General features: G+C 44.9%; 1 protein-coding gene across 9 annotated transcripts in view; it reads right to left on the bottom strand.

Annotated features, from left to right (window-relative positions):
• Positions 1 to 16,219, bottom strand: part of LOC137323527 (myc box-dependent-interacting protein 1-like) — a 127,911-nt gene extending 111,692 nt beyond the window's left edge. For 4 of the 9 annotated variants that reach the window (XM_067987092.1, XM_067987089.1, XM_067987091.1 and 1 more), the window contains exon 1: positions 16,099 to 16,218. In XM_067987092.1, coding sequence (XP_067843193.1) covers positions 16,099 to 16,179 — 81 coding nt within the window. In that variant the 5' untranslated portion in view covers positions 16,180 to 16,218. Of the gene's footprint in view, positions 1 to 7,015; positions 7,071 to 16,098 lie in introns of those variants that run through there. The other 5 variants (XM_067987093.1, XM_067987095.1, XM_067987096.1 and 2 more) reach the window with 3 other exon arrangements.
• Positions 16,220 to 18,577: the final 2,358 nt, after the last annotated feature.

Raw genomic sequence — 18,577 nt, 5'->3', positions numbered from 1 at the left:
GAACAAGAGCAACAATGTTCTGGGTACACCATCACCTCCATGTTCCCCTACCATCCTGACTGGGACATATACCTGGCATATACATTGCTGGCTGGTGTGGTGGGTGCTGACACTCTACCTTCAAGAGGGAGATGGACCAGTTTCTGACTGGGGCAAAGATCATATCATATAGAATGCAAGTGTCTTTATAGATCACACATGGTCCATGTGATCTCCTAGGCTGGTTTCAATCACCCGAGGGGAATTTTCCAGATTATTTCCCCCCCGCCACCCCCCATATTGGGCCTAGTTTTTTTCCCCCCCCCCCTCAGGTTTTTAGCCTCTTCCAGGAGATTACATGGCGGTGGGATGGGAGGGAATGGAAGAGAAGACGTGGTCAGTCATGATGTTCCAGCCAACATGGTGTGCGGCAGGCTTGATGGACCAGCTGGTCTTTTCCTGCCCATCAATTCCGTACGTCTGTAGGACTGCAAGGTTCGTGCTGTCCCACCACCAGCTTCCTAGGGAAAGTAGCAATGAACAATAAATCCTGCCTCGTCAGCATCATCCAGATCCCAAGGACAAAATATACATTAAAAAAAATGAAGCTCGAGTTTCAGTTGTAGAAACTGCACATCTGGCAGATTATTTGCTGTATCACGTCCCACAGGATGTACATCTAGACAATTTAACATACTCAGCATCTAAAAAGTATTGCATTACCAAGGTGAGGGCCATCCACAGTGTTTGGGTTTCAAGCAAGTTATGCAACACTTGCATGTCAGGAGGTGACAGCACCACAGGTCTTACCACAATATATATATAAAAAAAGCTTCAAGCTCCCAATACTCTGCGCCTCAACCCAAGAGCAAAGAATCACTCCCTCACCTCACTACAACAAGGATAATTATTTTCATGTCCCACACCAGCCTATTCACATGGAGCGAGCCTGTCCCCAGCAAGACTAGATGAAGACAATCAAAGCTCACAGGCAGCACCATTTGAAACCCAGTCCTGGAAGTGAAGGAGCATTTAGCTCAATGTTATCTGGTCCTCTTCATTATGTAGAATCATACAGCACAGAAGGAGGCCATTCAGCCCAGTGTGTCTGTGCAGACTCAGAGCTATCCAATTAGTCCTACTCCACTTTCCCCACATACACAAATAAAAAAAAAAATTTTTTTTTTAATGTGGTTCCCAAGCCCTATAAACATCCACTGAAGGTTCTAAGTTGTGATTTCTTGCAAAAAAGGTCCCATTTATACCAGCTTATCTGAGGCTTTCAAGGAAACAATTTTTCTACTGCAAATTAAATATCACAGTAAGTACCAAAAAGGAGATTTGCAATAAGATAATCTTACAGAACTATCTTGTCTAAATTATCTAGACTGCAATAGTCTCACTCATAACATTGAGCAGTAAGCTATTAAAATTCACCCACTTTCCTGGCTGTTATGGAAGATTTACGGTTGGTTACTGTTGCCTGTGAGTAGATGGTCAGTTTTGGTTTATTAATATATTAAAAACCTTACATCTGTTAGCACTTCCCATCAACTTGTTCCATTGTAAAGCATGCGCACAAGAAAATAATATGGAAACTTCCTATGTAAACTCATCACACTGTAATTACACGCTCCTTCCAACAAAGGCGCTGCAGCACCACAGGAGGAGGGTGTAATTAAACTTTACACAGGCATTCCCATTATAAATGTGGACCTAGGAATTTAGAATACCAATACATAAAAATAAGGGCAGAATGTATGACAAAAATGGGGGCTGAATTATGTCCAATGACTCCCTGCCTTCGAACCCAGCTTCACCTGTAAACTACACCTAGTCTTGACTCCATGTTCAATGCCACAGGAGATTGACTAGTAAGTGTAAAACACATTATTTAAACAATGCTGCTTTTAATGTTCAAACGACAGCACAGTAGCAATGCGAAGCAAGATGAACAGCAACCTGATGACAGCACACCAATGCACAGTGCTAAAGACCAGTGGTAGGTTCATGCCAGCAACCTGACTTCCTTCATTTCCTTTCCTCCTGGTCAGCCGTGGCTCAGTGGGTAGCACTCTGATCTGAGTCAGAAGGTTGCAGGTTCAAGTCTCACTCCAGAGACTTGAGCACAAATATAAAATCCAGGCGGTCACTCCCATGTAGAACTGAGGGAGTGCTGCACTGTCAGAGGTGCTGTCTTTCAGATGAGACTTTAGGGCAGACAGGGCCTCGGTTTCTCAGGTGGACATGAAAGACCCCATGGCACTATTTCAAAAAGAGTAGGGGAGTTCTCAGTGTCCTGGCCAATATTTATCCCGCAACCAACAGATTATTTGGTCATTAACTCATTGCTGTTTGCAGGACCTTGCTGTGCGCAAATTGGCTGCTGCGATTCCCTATATTACAACAGTGAGCACACGTCAAAAAGTACTTCATTCATTGTAAAGCACTTTGCAGCGTCCCAAGATAATGACTGGCAGTACATGAATGCAAGGTCCCTCTGTTTCTCCCCTCCCTTCGCCAATCTTAGGCCATGCACAGAATGGAACTAAACACCAAGAGGACTGGTCATGGGAACAGTGTAGCTCCAGCATGTTATATTGGCCAAAAATAGTGTGTTGGGTGTGGGGAGAGGGTGAAGAAATCAGCAAGAGAAGACCATAAAACCATAACAAAGAAATGCAGAATGAATGGAGAGCCTTACAAGTGAAAACAAAAATGTTTAATTACAACATCATCCTGCCCCTTTGCCAGATGTTCTCAACTCAACATATTTCACATCCATTTGGAATTATTATTTTTTTTAAATCTGGGAACTAAACCACGCAAGGGATGTTACTGCTTTATGGAGGCATCACACCACAAATTACTACCACTGCTCTGGAGTGACAATAAAATCCAAATAAATGCTGGAAAGCAAATTTCAAAAAAGCTGCGGGAAAAGCATCGGCCGGGCAGCATTGAACAAAATCTCGGCCTCCTCCCGATATCCCCATATCCCCACCATCACAGAAGCCAGTCTTCAGCCAATTCGATTCACTCCACGTGATATCAAGAAATGACAGTGCATTGGATACAACAAAAGCTATGGGCCCCAACATCCCGGCTGTAGTGCTGAAGGCTTGTGCTCCAGAACTAGCCGTGCCTCTAGCCAAACTGTTCTAGTACAGCTACAACACTGGCATCTACCTGACAATGTGGAAAATTGCCCAGGTATGTCCTGTCCATTAAAAGCAGGACAAATCCAAACTGGGCAATTACTGTCCCATCATTCTGCTCTCAATCATCAGCAAAGTGATGGAAGGTGTCATTGACAGTACTATCAAGCGGCACTTACTCACCAATAACATGCTCACCGATGCTCAGTTTGGTTCCGCACCTCATTACAGCCTTGGTCCAAACATGGACAAAAAAAGAGCTGAATTCCAGAGGCGAGTTGAGAGTGACTGCCCTTGACATCAAGGCAGCATTTGACCGAGTGTGGCACCAAGGAGCCCAAGTAAAATTGAAGTCAATGGGAATCAGGGGGAAAACTCTCCAGTGGTTGGAGTCATACCTAGCACAAAGGAAGATGGTAGTGGTTGTTGGTGGCCAATCATCTCAGCCCCAGGACATTGCTGCAGGAGTTCCTCAGGGCAGTGTCCTAGGCCCAACCATCTTCAGCTGCTTCATCAATGACCTAACCTCCATCATAAAAGGTCAAAAACGCAGATGTTCGCTGATGATGGCACAGTGTTCAGTTCCATTCGCAACCCCTCAGATAATGAAGCAGTCCGTGCCCACATGCAGCAAGACCTGGACAACATCCAGGCTTGGGCTGACAAGTGGCAAGTAACATTCATGCCAGACAAGTGCCAGGTATGACCATCTCCCTTTGACATTCAACAGCATTACCATCAACATCCTGGGGGTCACCATTGACCAGAAACTTAACTGGACCAGCTACATAAATATTGTGGCTACAAGAACAGGTCAGAGGCTGGGTATTCTGCAGCGAGTGACTCACCTCCTGACTCTCCAAAGCCTTTCCACCATCTATAAAGGCACAAGTCGGGAGTGTGATGGAATACTCTCCACTTGCTTGGATGAGTGCAGCACCAACACTCAAGAAGCTCGACACCATCCAGGACAAAGTAGCCCGCTTGATTGGCACCCCATCCACCACCCTAAACATTCACTCCCTTCGCCACCAGTGCACAGTGGCTGCAGTGTGTACCATCCACAGGATGTACTGCAGCAACTTGCCAAGGCTTCTTCGACAGCACCTCCCAAAGCCTCCGACAGCTTGTGGAATTTAAAATAAATTTGTTGGACTATAACTTGGTGTTGTAAAATTGTTTACATTTGTCAACCCCAGTCCATCACCGGCATCTCCACATCATGGCTATTTGACAAAGCTTTTGGTCACTTGTCCTAATGTGTCCTTCTTTGGCTCAGTGTCACATTTTGTCTGATAACACTCCTATGAAGCAGCTTGGGATGTTTTTCCTCCATTAAAAAGGCACTATTATAAATGCAAGTTGTTGCCCCAATCTACAGGTGACAGGAAGTGCACAGATCCCTCACCATCAGAAAAACAAACTGACCCAACTTATCTTCAAGTAACATTGAGGACCCACTTTCCGCACCCTCCCATGGGCTTCACTAGTTCAGTAACCGAAGGTGGAGGAAGCTGGGTGGAAATGCAAGCAAGGGAACATGAGACACGGGAGATCACTGTCCTAAAACCAGCTTGACAAGTGTGAGGGGGAGCTTCAACAGGGGAGAAGTAGCATTGAAAACTCAACCGACAGCATACACCAGAATCCACTAGCTAGATGTTGTAAACCTGTTAGTCTGAAAGCCGGAGCTTTGTTTCCAGTTTTTTTTAAACAAACAGGACATAGGAACAGGAGCAGGCCATTTAGCCCCTCAAGCCTGTTCTGCCATTCAATGAGATCATGGCTGATCTGAAATAGCATTTTGAACCACCTCCTTTAGACGCTGGAACAACTGCGACACAAGTCTGGCCCACTTAATAACTGGTCACAACTGGTGGTATTAAAATAACTACATGACCCTGTGTATTAGGGACTCAGCCTATTGACAGATGCACAATCAGATCAAATGGCTGTGTACAGCAGCAATGCAACAGAAATCTAAACTCAACCAGAGCTGCACTTCAAAATAGATCAGACAGTTAAAAAAAACAGGCCATTAATAATAAATGGAATAAAAAGATTGATTCAATCCAGAACATACTTTTGTTTCTCCCCCCACCAAAAAACTTTATCCTAAATTTTCCAGCCCCCATTTTATGTCTGTCTCTCTCCGACAAGATTCCCGGTCACCAACCAGCTCCGGCCATCTGCCAATGTCAGTCTGCAACTATCCACTGTGTAGTTACACAGCAGCCCTCCCAACTTTCCGCTCCCTCATTCTGGGAGAAAAGCCAGGCTTCCATTCAACTTCTCTCCCAACAAAAATCAGGAGCTCCCCGTTGTTGAGCAAATCAAAACAACACGCCAAGCCCCATATTCTACGACCATGCACTCGAGCACCAATAACGAAACAGCTGTTGCTTTGGGACTCTTTGCGGGCACTTGGGAGCGTCCTGTATTCATTACAGTTCAGGGACAACATGGGCAACAAACAATTTTGAAAAAAGGTTAACATAATGGATACTACTGAATTAACAGGCTCAGCAATTATTTTTTTTTTAAACACTTCATTTTCCTACATTACAACAGTTACTACTCTTCAAAAGTACTTCATTGGCTGTAAATCACAGATGTCCCGAGGTTGTGAAAGGCACTATATGAATGCAAGTCTTTCTTTCCTATTTCAGGCACCCAGTGACAACGTGGTAACTCCTGGTGAGATACAGCACAATTACACCTTATTATGTTGATAGGGTTAGACGAGGCAAGGTGGGAGAAGGCAACTTGTTTGTAGCAAAAACACCAGCATAAACCTGTTGGGCCGAATGGCCCGTTTCTGTGCTGTAAGTGCTATGTAATTCTAGATGCAGAGTAAAACTCCCATTATTCTGCTCCAACAGGGTACCTCAACTCTGCCCCTCTCCTACTGCATCAGTTGGACCCTTTTAATTTCCCACACCAGCCATCTTGTTGGTCTGTGCAATCTAGCGCCAAAACCCACGTTGAAATGCCTCCATGGCCGCACCCCTCCCTATCTCTAACCTCCTCTAGCCCGACAACCCTCAGAGAGCACTGCGTTCCTCAAATTCTGACCTCCCCGATTTCCTTCGCCTCACCATTGGGGGGCAGCCGTGCCTTCAGCTGTCTAGGCCCGAAGCTCTGGAATTCCCTCCCTAATCCCCCCACTCCTTTAAAAAGGCCCTCCTCAAAACCGACCTCTTTGACCAAGCTTTTGGTCACCTGTCCTAATGGCTCCTTCTTTGGCTCAGTGTAAATTTTTGTCTGATTTACACTTCTGTGAAGTGCCTTGGTACGTTTTACTATGTTAAAAGGAAGTCTATAAAAGCAAGTTGTTAATCACCCTCTGTGAGGGGGATTATTTCCTGCCACCTGTAAACTTGCCCTCTCATCCTACAACCACGATGAATCAAAGCATTAAAAATCGGGTTTACCTTCTCTAACCCATTAAGTATCTCATCCCTAGTCTCTTGAAACCCCCCCCCCCACCTCCTCATTCCTCACAGCTCTTCCCCTCTAACTCTGCACCAGGCTCAAGGTTTCCACTTGACAGTATCTCGAGGGGCTTAGGTGACGCTTTATGTAACGACACACTAGAACCAGCACGACAGCAAACAGACACAACCCTGGATGGTAAAAACACAACTGCTAGAAAAAGAACGAGAGGAAAAAAAACACAAGAAGCCCATCCAAGCACAAGTTGACAAGCAAATTGTTCTGGCAAGTGCCCTGGTTTCTGCTAACCTTACAGTAACTGACACACAAGAACAAGTCAGAGCTCAGCCACGTACAAACTGCTCTCTAGAAACACCCTCGTATCAGCAAATGCTCCACTACATACAGAACTGCTGTTAACAAAAACACAAACACAAGCTTACTGCATGAGGTGTCCTCCCCCATTAGTTGGCTGGTGCAGAGAACGAGTTGCATTTTGTAAAATCTCCATCAGTGGTACAGCAACGGCAACATTTTTTTTTGGGGGGGGGGGGGGGGGGAGGAGGAGGAGGTCAATAAAATGATCTCCCCTCCCTTTAGGGGAAAAGGATACAAGTAATAAATACATAGAAGGCGAACTAGATGGATCTTGGTCTATTTTCGTCTAGCAATTCCTGCCATCCCAGTAGTTGCATGGTGCAACGATAACAGAGTTGTTGACTAATCATAGCAATAAATCTATCAATTATTCTATAACAGACCCAGACATGACAAGGAAAACCCCAGTGGTGGAGAGCTTTGGGAACCATAGGTCCCAAGTCACTTGCTCCCCCCAAGTACGCTACACTTACCATGTCATCTCCCAAATGACTCATACTGTATCCCAAATTATTATTTTCTGAAAGAATCTATCTAAACAGTGTAACGTTTCCTGTGAGGTGTGATTAGCCTTCCGGTCCTGTCACTAGAATTTCAGTAAAGTGTTAACACCCAGCAGCAATTACAGATTTTGTCCCTCCAAGTTACATCTGGAGAGAGTATCCTAAAGCTATACTACACTGTGGAAGGATCGACTGAAGATGAATTAAAAAAAAAGTATTGCACAATGAAGTATATCACTTAAATATTTTCCCATTGCATGCACTGGCACCAATATGCAAAACAAAAGACAACTCCATTTAATTTTATAACTCTAAAGACACATCTGGTCAACATGACTTCAGGGTGGATTTATTATGCCTCATTTGTTGGCAGTGAGGGAGGCTCGGTCTTTGTGAAACACTATTAAGGGGCAGCATAGTAATGACGGCAAGTTCCCACCCACTAATTCCCCAAACACAGCAAGGTCAGATTAGTTGGAGACATTGAGGCAGAGCCCTGAAACTCTCCTACATTTATAAAAGCACCTTTCATGGCCTCAGGATGTCCCAAAGGGCTTTACAGCCAATTAATTATTTTTGAAGTACAGTCACTTATGCAGGGAAATACAGCAACTAATTTGCTCACAGCAAGGTCCCACAAACAGCAATGAGATGATAGAAACATAGCAAATAGGAGCAGGTGGAGGCCATTCGGCCCTCCAAGCCTGCTCCGACATTCAATATGATCACAGCTGATCCTCTATCTCAATACCATATTCCTGCTCTCTCCCCATGCCCCTTGATGCCTTGTGTGTGTCTAGAAATCTATCTAGTTCCTTCTTAAATATATTCAGTGACTTGGCCTCCACAGCCTTCTGTGGTAGAGAATTCCACAGGTTCACCACCCTCTGGGTGAAGAAATTTCTCCTCATCTCAGTCCTAAATGTCCTACCCCGTATCATGAGACTGTGACCTTGTTCTGGACCCCCCCCCAGCCAGGGGGAACATTCTCCCTGCATCCAGTCTGTCTAGCCCGGTCAGAATTTTATATATTTCAATGAGATCCCCTCTCATTCTTCTAAACTCGAGTGAATACAGGCCTAGGTGAGCCAATCTCTCCTCATACGACAATCCTGCCATCCCAGGAATCAGTCTGGTGAACCTTCGCTGCACTTCCTCTATGGCAAGTATATCCTTTCTTTAAAGGAGAAAAGGAGACCAAAACTCCACACAATACTCCAGGTGTGGTCTCACCAAGGCCCTGTATAACTGCAGTAAGACATCCTTGCTCCTGTACTCAAATCCTCTTGCAATGAAGGCCAACATACCATTTGCCTTCCTAACTGCTTGCTGCATCTGCATGTTTGCTTTCAGTGACTGGTGTACAAGGATACCCAGGTCCCTTTGTACATCAACATTTCACAATCTATCACTATTTAAATACTCTGCCTTTCCTTCCGAAGTGGATAACTTCATATTTATCCACATTATACTGCATCTGCCGTGTATTTGCCCACTCACTCAACTTGTCTAAATCGCCTTGAAGTCTCTTTGCATCCTCCTCACAACTCACAATCTCACCTAGTTTTGTATCGTCAGCAAACGTGCAAATATTACATTTGGTTCCCTCATCCAAATCATTGATCTATATTGTGAATAGCTGGGGCCCAAGCATTGATCCCTGCGGTACCCCACTAGTCACTGCCTGCCACCCCAAAAAAGACCTATTTATTCCTACTCTCTTTCCTATCCGTTAAACAATTTTCAATCCATGCCAGTATATTACCACCAATCCCATGTGCTTTAATTTTGCACACTAACCTCTTGTGGGACTTTATGAAAGGCCTTCTGAAAATTCAATAAACCACAATCACTGGTTCTCCCTTATCTAGTCTACAAGTTACATCCTCAAAAAACTTCAGTAGGTTTGGCAAACATGATTTCCCTTTCATAAATCCATGAGGACTCTGTCTAATCCCGTTGATATTTTCTAAGTGTCCTGTTATCACGTCCTTTATAATAGACTCTAGTATTTTCCCTATTACTAATGTTCGGCTAACCGGTCTGTAGTTCCATTTTCCCTCTCCCTCCTTTTTCTTTTTAAAAAAAGTGGGGATACATTTGCCATCCTCCAATCCGCAGGAACTATTCTGTAATCCATAGAATTTTAGAAGTTGACAACCAATGCATCCACTATTTCCATGGCTACCTCTTAATCTGCATCCCAGAGTACTATCAGGCCCTGGGGATTTATCAGCTTTCAGTCCCATTAATTTCTCCAGCACTATTTTTTTTTTAAAACTAATACTAAATTTCCCTTAATTCGTCCTTTTCACCAGTCCCTTGGTTCCCTAGCATTTCTGGGAAGTTATTTGTGTTCTCTTCCGTGAAGACAGAACCAAAGTATTTGTTTAATTGCTCTGCCATTTCCTTGTTCCCCATTATAAATCCTCCCGTTTCTGACTGTAAGGGACCTACATTTATCTTCACTAATCTTTTTCTTTTTACATACTTGTAGAAGCTTTTACAGTCTGCTTTTATGTTCCATAAATGTTTACTCATACTCTATTTTTCCCCTCTTAATCAATCTCTTGGTCCTCTTTTGCTGAATTCTAAACTGCTCCCAATCCTCAGACTTGCTACTTTTTCTGGCAACTTTATATGACTCCTCTTTGGATCTAATATTATCCTTAAATTCTTTTGTTAGCCATGGTTGGGCCGCTTTACTTTCTGGTCCAAAAACATAAAAGGAAGTGTATAATTGTTGCAATTCATGCATTCTTTCCTTAAATGTTAGCCATTGCCTTTCCACAGTCATGCCTTTTAATGAAGCTTCCCAATCTATCAGCCAACTCACTCCTCATATCATCATAGTTTCCTTTGTTTAGATTTTGGACCCTAGTTTCGGATTGGACGACTTCACTGTCCATCTTAATGAAGAATTCGATCATGTTATGATCACTCTTCCCTAAAAGGACCTGGCACAACAAGATTATTAATTAACCCCTTCAACCTCATTGCACAATACCCAATCTAGGATAGCCTGTTCCCTGGTTGACTCAACGTACTGTTGTAAAAAACCATCCTTACACACTCCAGGAATCCATCCTCCACAGTATTATTGCTAATTTGGTTTGGCCAGTCTTTATGCAGATTAAAAAGTCACCCTGATCACTAGTACCCTTGTTACATGCATCTCTAATTTCCTGTTTGATGCCATCCCCTACATTACCACTACTATAATGCCCAAATGGTCTTTTTTTTTTTAAATGTTGCTCGAGGGGTAAATATTGGCCAGAACATTGGAATTCCTCTGCTCTTCAAAAAGTGCCATGGGATCTTTTACGTCCACTGGAGAGGACAGACAGGGCCTCAGTTTAAGGTCACATCCGCACCCCCGACAGAGCAGCACTCCCTCGGTACTGCACTGGAGTGTCAGCTTAGATTATGTGCTCGAGTCTCTGGAGTAGGGCTTGAAACACTCAACCTTTCCACTGAAAGGCTAATAAAATACCGACAGCAGAAGTCATCCTAGCCTGTTCCCACACCATTCTAGCTACACCCAAGCCTCGGAGCAAGTCCCTCAGGCAGGTGGGTAGGACACAGGCGACAAACAAAAAAATTTATGACCATAAGAGTTGAACCAACAAGCTGTGGCAGGTGGTAAATAGGTCTTGGCGTTGGTACACAAGTTGGGAACAGAAGGACCGTGTTCTGCCATCCCATTAGATCATGGCGGATCTGTACCTCAACTGCATTTACCCGCCTTTGCAGAATATACTTTGATAGCTTGACTTAATTTTTTTTTAAATCTATTCATCTCAAGTCTTAAAAGCTGCAACTGACCACCACCATCAACAGCCTTTTGGGGAAAAAAAAGTGTTCCAGATTTCTACCCGTGAGAAAAAGTACTGACCCCACTCAACCGATCTTGCTCAGCGACACTGTCAGCTCTCTCGCCTCAGAAGGTTGTGGGTTCAAGTCCCACTCCAGAGAATTGAGCATGCAATCCAGGCTGACACTTCAGGTCAGTACTGAGGGAGACCTTGAACCTAGATCTGTCCTTTCAGGTGAACATAAAGATACCACAGCACTATTTCGAATAAAAGGACATTTTCCCTGGTGTCCTGGCCAACATTTATCCCTGAACCAACATCACAAACAGATTATCTGGTCATCTATCACATTGCGGGATCTTACTGTGTGCAAATTAGCTGCCACATTCCCCTACATGACAGTATTTCAAAAAAGGTTTTACACCACATGTTTCGAGGCTGGAAAACACTCTTTGGCTGTAAAGCGCTTTCGAACATCCGGAGGTCGTGAAAGGCACTATATAAATGCAAGTCTTTCTTTCAAGTATAACATTAATGTAAAAACTTGACGACACGAGTCAGCTGTCGCCTGTGATGAAAAGCTTGGACACTTTAAATCAGCTGTAATTTTTCTATGTCAACTCTGCCCAGAGGGACGAATCAGCCACTTGCAACAACTAACACCCATGCTGTCACTGCACTGCATTGCCACTGTACAAAAATAATGAGTACATACAGTAACAGATCTTAGTTTTTTTTTAACATTTTTACCCAATGGCAAATTGCACTCCAAAACTATCTTTCAATTCATCTTCAGCTGTAACAATCCTGAAGGAATTCAGGATAAGGCGCAGCCTTGGCTCAGTGGTGGCGCTCCCACCTGAATCAGTAAGTCATGGTTTCAAGCCCCACTCTAAACACTTGAGCACATAATCTAGGCCGACACTTCAGGGCAGTACTGAGGGAGTGCAGCACTGTCAGATAAGACGTTAATCCTTGGCCCTGTCTGCCCCCTCAAGTGGGCATGAAATATTCATGGTACTATTGCGAAGAAGTCCTCCCAGTGCCTTGGCCAGTACTTATCCCTTAACCAACAAAAAATCGCTAAAACAGATAATCTGATCATTTGTCTCATTGCAATTTGAGACACCCGGCTGTGTGCAAACGTCCTACAACAGCGACTAGTTAATGGGCTGTCCTGAGGTCATGAAAGGCGCTATTTTTGTCTGATGGTATTCCTGTGAAACGCCTTAGGACATTTTACTACATTAAAAAGGTACTGTATAAATGCAAGTCTTTCTTTCATGGATAGATATACCTCAAATATCACAAAACTTGGAAATCCTGTAAGCTATGTTTAGTACTGTAAATTACCAGCACTTATCTGCATTCTACTGCTGATAAAGTAGAAATTGCTGTAAGTTTGTGCTCCGTATATGTGCCAAAATCACACTTTCACTAATATTTAACTTGCTGCAGGACTTGTTTCCTCATTAAAATCCCTTACACCTATAAAACCTCAGGAAAGATTTTCAAAACACAGGTCGTATCTTAAAACATCACATTCCCTAGCTTACGGCAATACAGAGATGCAGCTGGAAACCATCACATACAGCAGGGATCACTTTTTCTTGTGACTCATCACAGTAGAACAGTGCTGGGGGCTGAAGTTGGTGCAAAATATACTGCATATGCTCTCACAACTTGTGCAAAAGGTGGCCATATTTGTCGGAGATGGTCACCAAGAGTCTACTGAGTATCTCAGAGAACAGCACTGGCAATAGGTTCAAGTGCTGCGCCTTTAATTTTAGGCTGCGTACAGTGACACCACAAGTCCCGGTCAGAATGGAGATGATAGGGGAATTCCCCAGTCAATCATACCCGGAGCCCACACTGCTGCAAGTGACTGGGACTGACTTTACGCACATAATTTGGATTATGTAACTATCTTCCAGCAAAATGCAGTGAGTGGAGAGATAATCCTGCTGTACTCAGGAGACTCTGTCGTAGTTTCAGTCAGGAGTTCAGAGACTGTAAATTAAAACCTTAAGTCCTGCTCACACCTCCAGTGCATTGGCTGACATAGTGGTATTAATTTTATTGCAACATGCAAGATTATTAAAGACCATAGTACATAGCAACAATGATTTTTCTAACCAGTGCAACTGTTACATCTCCTCCACCCAAAGTATCCGATAATCCTTTGGGAAGTTACAACTGCACTCTCTAAAATCCCCGCACCCCAATTCACCTTACTCCCAAAAGGCAGTGACTCGTGAGTGGAGAGTCACCGACAGGCCTCTTGGCACCACGTCCCAGTGACCATTCTTCATATGCAAACCTAGACAATGGAGTTTTAATAGGCTATTCAACTACAGGTGGCATCATGGCCCAAGTCCAATCCCATCTCATGAATTTTCCAGTTTGAAAGGGGGGTGGGGGGTCACTGCTCCCACTAGGCATCAGGAGAAATAACCCTGGCAGATTTTGAACCCCTCCACTCTCTAGGCTGAGCATACTGAGGACAACAGTAGCACTCCACCATGTCCCAGCTGAAATTAGACTAACTCAACAAATTGAACCCTGGATTGTCATAACGCATAATGGTATGGTTCTGAACCATACATGCTAACATTTTTAAACTTTAGGCTAGTTCCAAATTTAGTATCTACTATACATCATATTGTATAGATTAAGGCAGTGTGTATTTGGGACATTTAGTGCCATTGCTTCATATACCAGCAGTACTCATTTTACTTAACGGTAAACTTGAGCTCATCCAAAACTCTAACCAAGTCCCGTTCACCCATCACCCCTGTGCTCGCTGACCGACACTGGCCCCCAGTCCAGCAACCGATCATTTTTAAATTCTCATCTTGTTTTCAAGTCCCTCCATGGTATCTGTGTCTCTCTCACCTCCTCCAGCCCTACAACACTCCTATTTCTCTGCACTCCTCCAATTCTGGACTCTTGCACATTCCCAGTTTCCATCGCTTCACCATTGGCGACCGTGCCTTCAGCCGCCTAGTCCCTAAGTTCTCCCTCCTCCCTTAAGACGCTCCTCAAAACCTACCTCTGACCAAGCTTTTGGTCACCTGTCCTAATACCTCCTTGTGGGGCTCGGTGTCAAAATTTTGTTTGATAATCACTCCTGTGAAGCGCCTTTAACGTAGTAAAACGTCCCATGTAAATGCAAGTTGTTGTAATACCACTAAATCAGAGAAGGTTGGAAAGGACGCGTTGGATTCAAATATTAACCGCGGACATGGCACGTCGTTTGGCTGAAAAAAACACGACATTGAAAAATCTCGTCTCTCAATACCACCACCTAAGGACTGCTGCAAAAAGTGAGCACACACATTTCGCAATTTTAAAGTGAATGAGCATTCTCTGATTCACCGGCACATTGACAAAGGTTTTAACAAGGAGCTATGCCGTCCAGCCACAGACAAGAGAGGAAGCAACGTAGATGAATTCTTTAACTTTTTAAAAATAAGTTTCAATTTTATGCCTCAAAGTGGGATGGACCACAGAGAAACCTCCCCCCACACACACACACGACCATTTATGGACAGTATATACCCAGAGTACTGCCTACAGAATTAAGCACAGCAAACCAAAAAAAAACCTACAATGAATGCACTTAAATCTAGGATGTCTTGCAAAAGGAAATTGACTGTACAGTTATTGGGGAGAAAATAGGTGAGAATTCTTTTTAAAAATGAGAAAGGGGGGGAAAAAATCACAAGGGCATAATGATGGACATCACCTAGTGCCACCTACAGCAGCCAGGGACAGGCAAATTGCAGCACATTCAGCAGTTTCTCTCCTCCTTCCATGCACCCACCCCCTAACAAAAAAGGCACTGAATTGCAAAGAGCAGGTTAGGTGGAACGTAAGTGAGGCCAGCAACGTAAGCCCAAGCAAGATCTACCCCAGGCTCAAAAGCTCGAGGTGGAACTGCAGATTCTGGGCTGGAGATTTAAGATTCTAGAATTGGAGGGAGGAGGAGGAGGAAAGAGAAGAAGAAATCCCTCTCTCACAGAACCATTGAAGACGATGGAAAGATTCAAGCAGAGGCACGAGTGTGGATTAAGAGCTGGGGAGGATAAAGAGCAATGGGGGGGGGGGGGGGGGGAGAGAGGATAAAGAGCGGGGGGGGGGGGAAAGAGGGGGAGGAGGATAAAGAGCAGGGGGGGAGGGGTCAAAGCCAGGGAGGGTGACAAACAGACAAAACAACAAAAAAACAAAAGAAACTAAAGGAAGCACAGCACCCCCTCCCCCCTTTCCCTCCTTCCTTCCTTCTTAGAATGCTGCATCTCTGAATTCTAGAACGCTGCGTCTCTGAATTCTAGAACGCAAGACTGTCAAAAGATTCCACTGACAGAACCCCCCCCCCCATTCTAAAAAATGTTGCATCTCTGGAATTCTAGAACGTTAGACCGTCACAAAGGGGAGGGGGGATTCTAGAACCCCGGCACAGGCGGCGCGAGGCCATTCATTGAGTCACTCGCCGCCCGCCTTCATTCAAGTTGACAGCAATGGCACTGGACTGCGGCGGCGCCCCCCCCCCCCCCCCATCTCCTGCAAACCCCTCTACTCCCTCTCTCTCTCTCTCTTGCACCCCCCTCCCCTCTCTCTCTCCTCCCACGGGCTGCAGGCTCACTCCCTACCCCGGACCTCTACAGCCCCTCAGTGCCTCTCACTCTCTGCATTAATCCGCATTAATGCAATGACACCGCGGAGCGAATCCGCAACCAGGCAGCCCGCCCCGTACCGACAAGTCTCTGTGTGTGGGGGGGGGGGGGGGGGGGAAAGAAACCCCCCCCTCCCTCCAGGAGCGCACCTCACCTTCTCCTGCGCCCGGTTAATCTTTTTTTGGACGTTTTTAGCGATGAAACCGGCACTCACTCCCTTCCCTGGTTCAGCCATTTTGCCTTCCTGTTTACTGAGGGGGGGCGGAACGAGGAGAAACAATAGGATGACGGGAACCTGGCGCAGTCCTTAAAGGGACCGCGCCGCACAGGGGGCGGGACAGCGGCAACCTGGAGCAGTCCTTAAAGGGACCCGCCACACAGGGGGCGGGACAGCAGGAACCTGGAGCAGGGCTTAAAGGGACTGCAGCACACAGATGGAGGGACAGCAGGAACCTGGAGCAGGGCTTAAAGGGACCGCGCCGCACAGGGGGCGGTACATTGGGAAACTGGAGCAGGGCTTAAAGATGTCTCACCGTACAGGGGGAGGATCAATGGGAACTTGCAGTGGGGCTTAAAGGGACCGCGCCACACAGCAGACGAGACATTGACGACCTGGAGCAGGCCTTAAAGTGGCCACACTACACAGGGGGAGGGACATTGGAACCCTGGAGCAGGTCGTAAAGGGGCCGCGCCGCACAGGGGGCGGGACATTGGGAACCTGGAGCAGGGTTTAAAGGGACCGCTCTAAACTGGAACAATGTGATCATTGAAACTTGGTGCAGGGCTTAAAGGGGCTGCACCACACAGGGACAATGTGAACCTGGAGTAGGGCTTAAAGGACCACTCTAAATGGGCCAGAGACAGTAGGACCATGGAAACCTAGAACAACACACAAGATCACTCCAGGAGAAGAGAAAGCAGGATCATGATATCCTGGACTTCGCTTAAAGGCACTGGTTTACACAAGGGAGAGACAAAAGGATCATGAGAACATTAAGCAACGCTTTAAGGAATCACTCCACACAGTGGTTTGACAAAACCATCATATGAACTACAAATATTGCTTAAAGGGACTGCTCCAAATTAAATGGGAATTGATTGGATTTATGAACTGGAACTAATAGTGATGGATGGGAAAATTTACCTTATTGTATACATTTATTGTCCTTCCCTATGTAGAGTTAATGAAACTCTGAAAGGCCTTCTCCTTTAAGAGTGTCAATATCGCTACAAAGGATAGGAGGATAAATGTACACAGTAAGATAAAGTTTCTAATTGGTTACGCCTGATTGAAGGTTGTAAAATGGATGTAAGTGATCAAATAAATGGGCATTGGTCCATTATGGCAGATTCGTACCACATCCAATTTCACCGTCAGGCTTTGTACTGGTGCCCAAAGCATCCGCCAGTTGTAGTTAATTATATCAAAATAAGCCATCACCCCCGATGAATGCTATTAAGATATCCTTGCGATTTCATGGTGTTTACGCCAGTACAGGGTTCAGTCATCTACCTGCCCATATAAAATGGGTGTCAAGGACTATTAATGTGCACTGTTTATGAAGGCATTTTAAAAGCCCTACACTAAGGGCCATTTTTTTGGTACATTAAAAATATTGGGACATTGGGTTTTGCAATGGGAATAACTCTTTACATATGTTTTTTTATTGGTGGAAGAAGAGGAGGGGGAGCAATGGAGAAAGGCCAGGCAGGTCAGGATATATCAGAGGCAGGCTGTGCCTACTGTAGTGATATCCTGCCCCTAATGGCAATGACTGCCAGACTGGGCACACAAGTCCCAGATCAACAGGCAAGCAGATGCAAAAAGTGTTAGCTGCTGCAAGCACACCTGCAGCTCACCAGCTCCTTAGGACTGAAAAGTTAAGACGTGTGCTCAAGGCCCCTTTCTTTGACTTATCTTAGACATGCTAGAATGTAGTCCTATGGGGGAGAAAGAAAGAAAGAAAGACATGCATTTATATAGTGCCTTTCACAATCTCAGGACGTCCCAAAGCGCTTTAGTGGCAATAACGGAGACCTGGCTCAAACATTGGGAGGAAAGGGCACTTAATATTCCTGGCAAAAATGTATTCAGGAAAGATAGGGAAGGAAAAAAAAGGAGGGGGAGGAATTCCTGAAATATATACAAGAGAACTTTCTTGATCAGTGTGTTTCCAGCCCAACGAGGAAGGAAGTAGTGCTGGATCTAGTTCTGGGGAATGAAGTGGTGCAGGTGGAGGATGTTTCAGTAGGGGAGCATTTGGGAAACAGTGATCACAATATCATTAGGCTTAGAGAAGTTATGTAAAAGGACATGGAAAAATCAGGAAGGAGGGCTGATTTCCGTGAGTTGAAAAGAGATCTGGCCCAGGTGGATTGGAATCAAAGATCAGCAGGTAAAACAGTAAATGAGTAATAGGAGGCCTTCAAAGAGGAGATAGCTTGGGAACACACTGGACACATTCTCGCAAGGGGAAAAGGAAGGGCATCCAAAGTTAAAGCTCCCTGGATGACTAAAGATGTAGAGGTTAAAATGAAACAGAAAAAGGAAGGTTATGATAAACGTCGGGTTCAAATTCAGTAGAGAACCAAGCTGAATGCAAAACGTACATAGCTCTTTCAAAGAGCCGCAC

The sequence above is a fragment of the Heptranchias perlo genome, chromosome 7 (assembly GCF_035084215.1).
Source record: "Heptranchias perlo isolate sHepPer1 chromosome 7, sHepPer1.hap1, whole genome shotgun sequence".
NCBI classification, from domain to species: domain Eukaryota; kingdom Metazoa; phylum Chordata; class Chondrichthyes; order Hexanchiformes; family Hexanchidae; genus Heptranchias; species Heptranchias perlo.
Note: the sequence above shows the minus strand (reverse complement) of the source record. Positions and strands in the feature narration are given on the sequence as shown.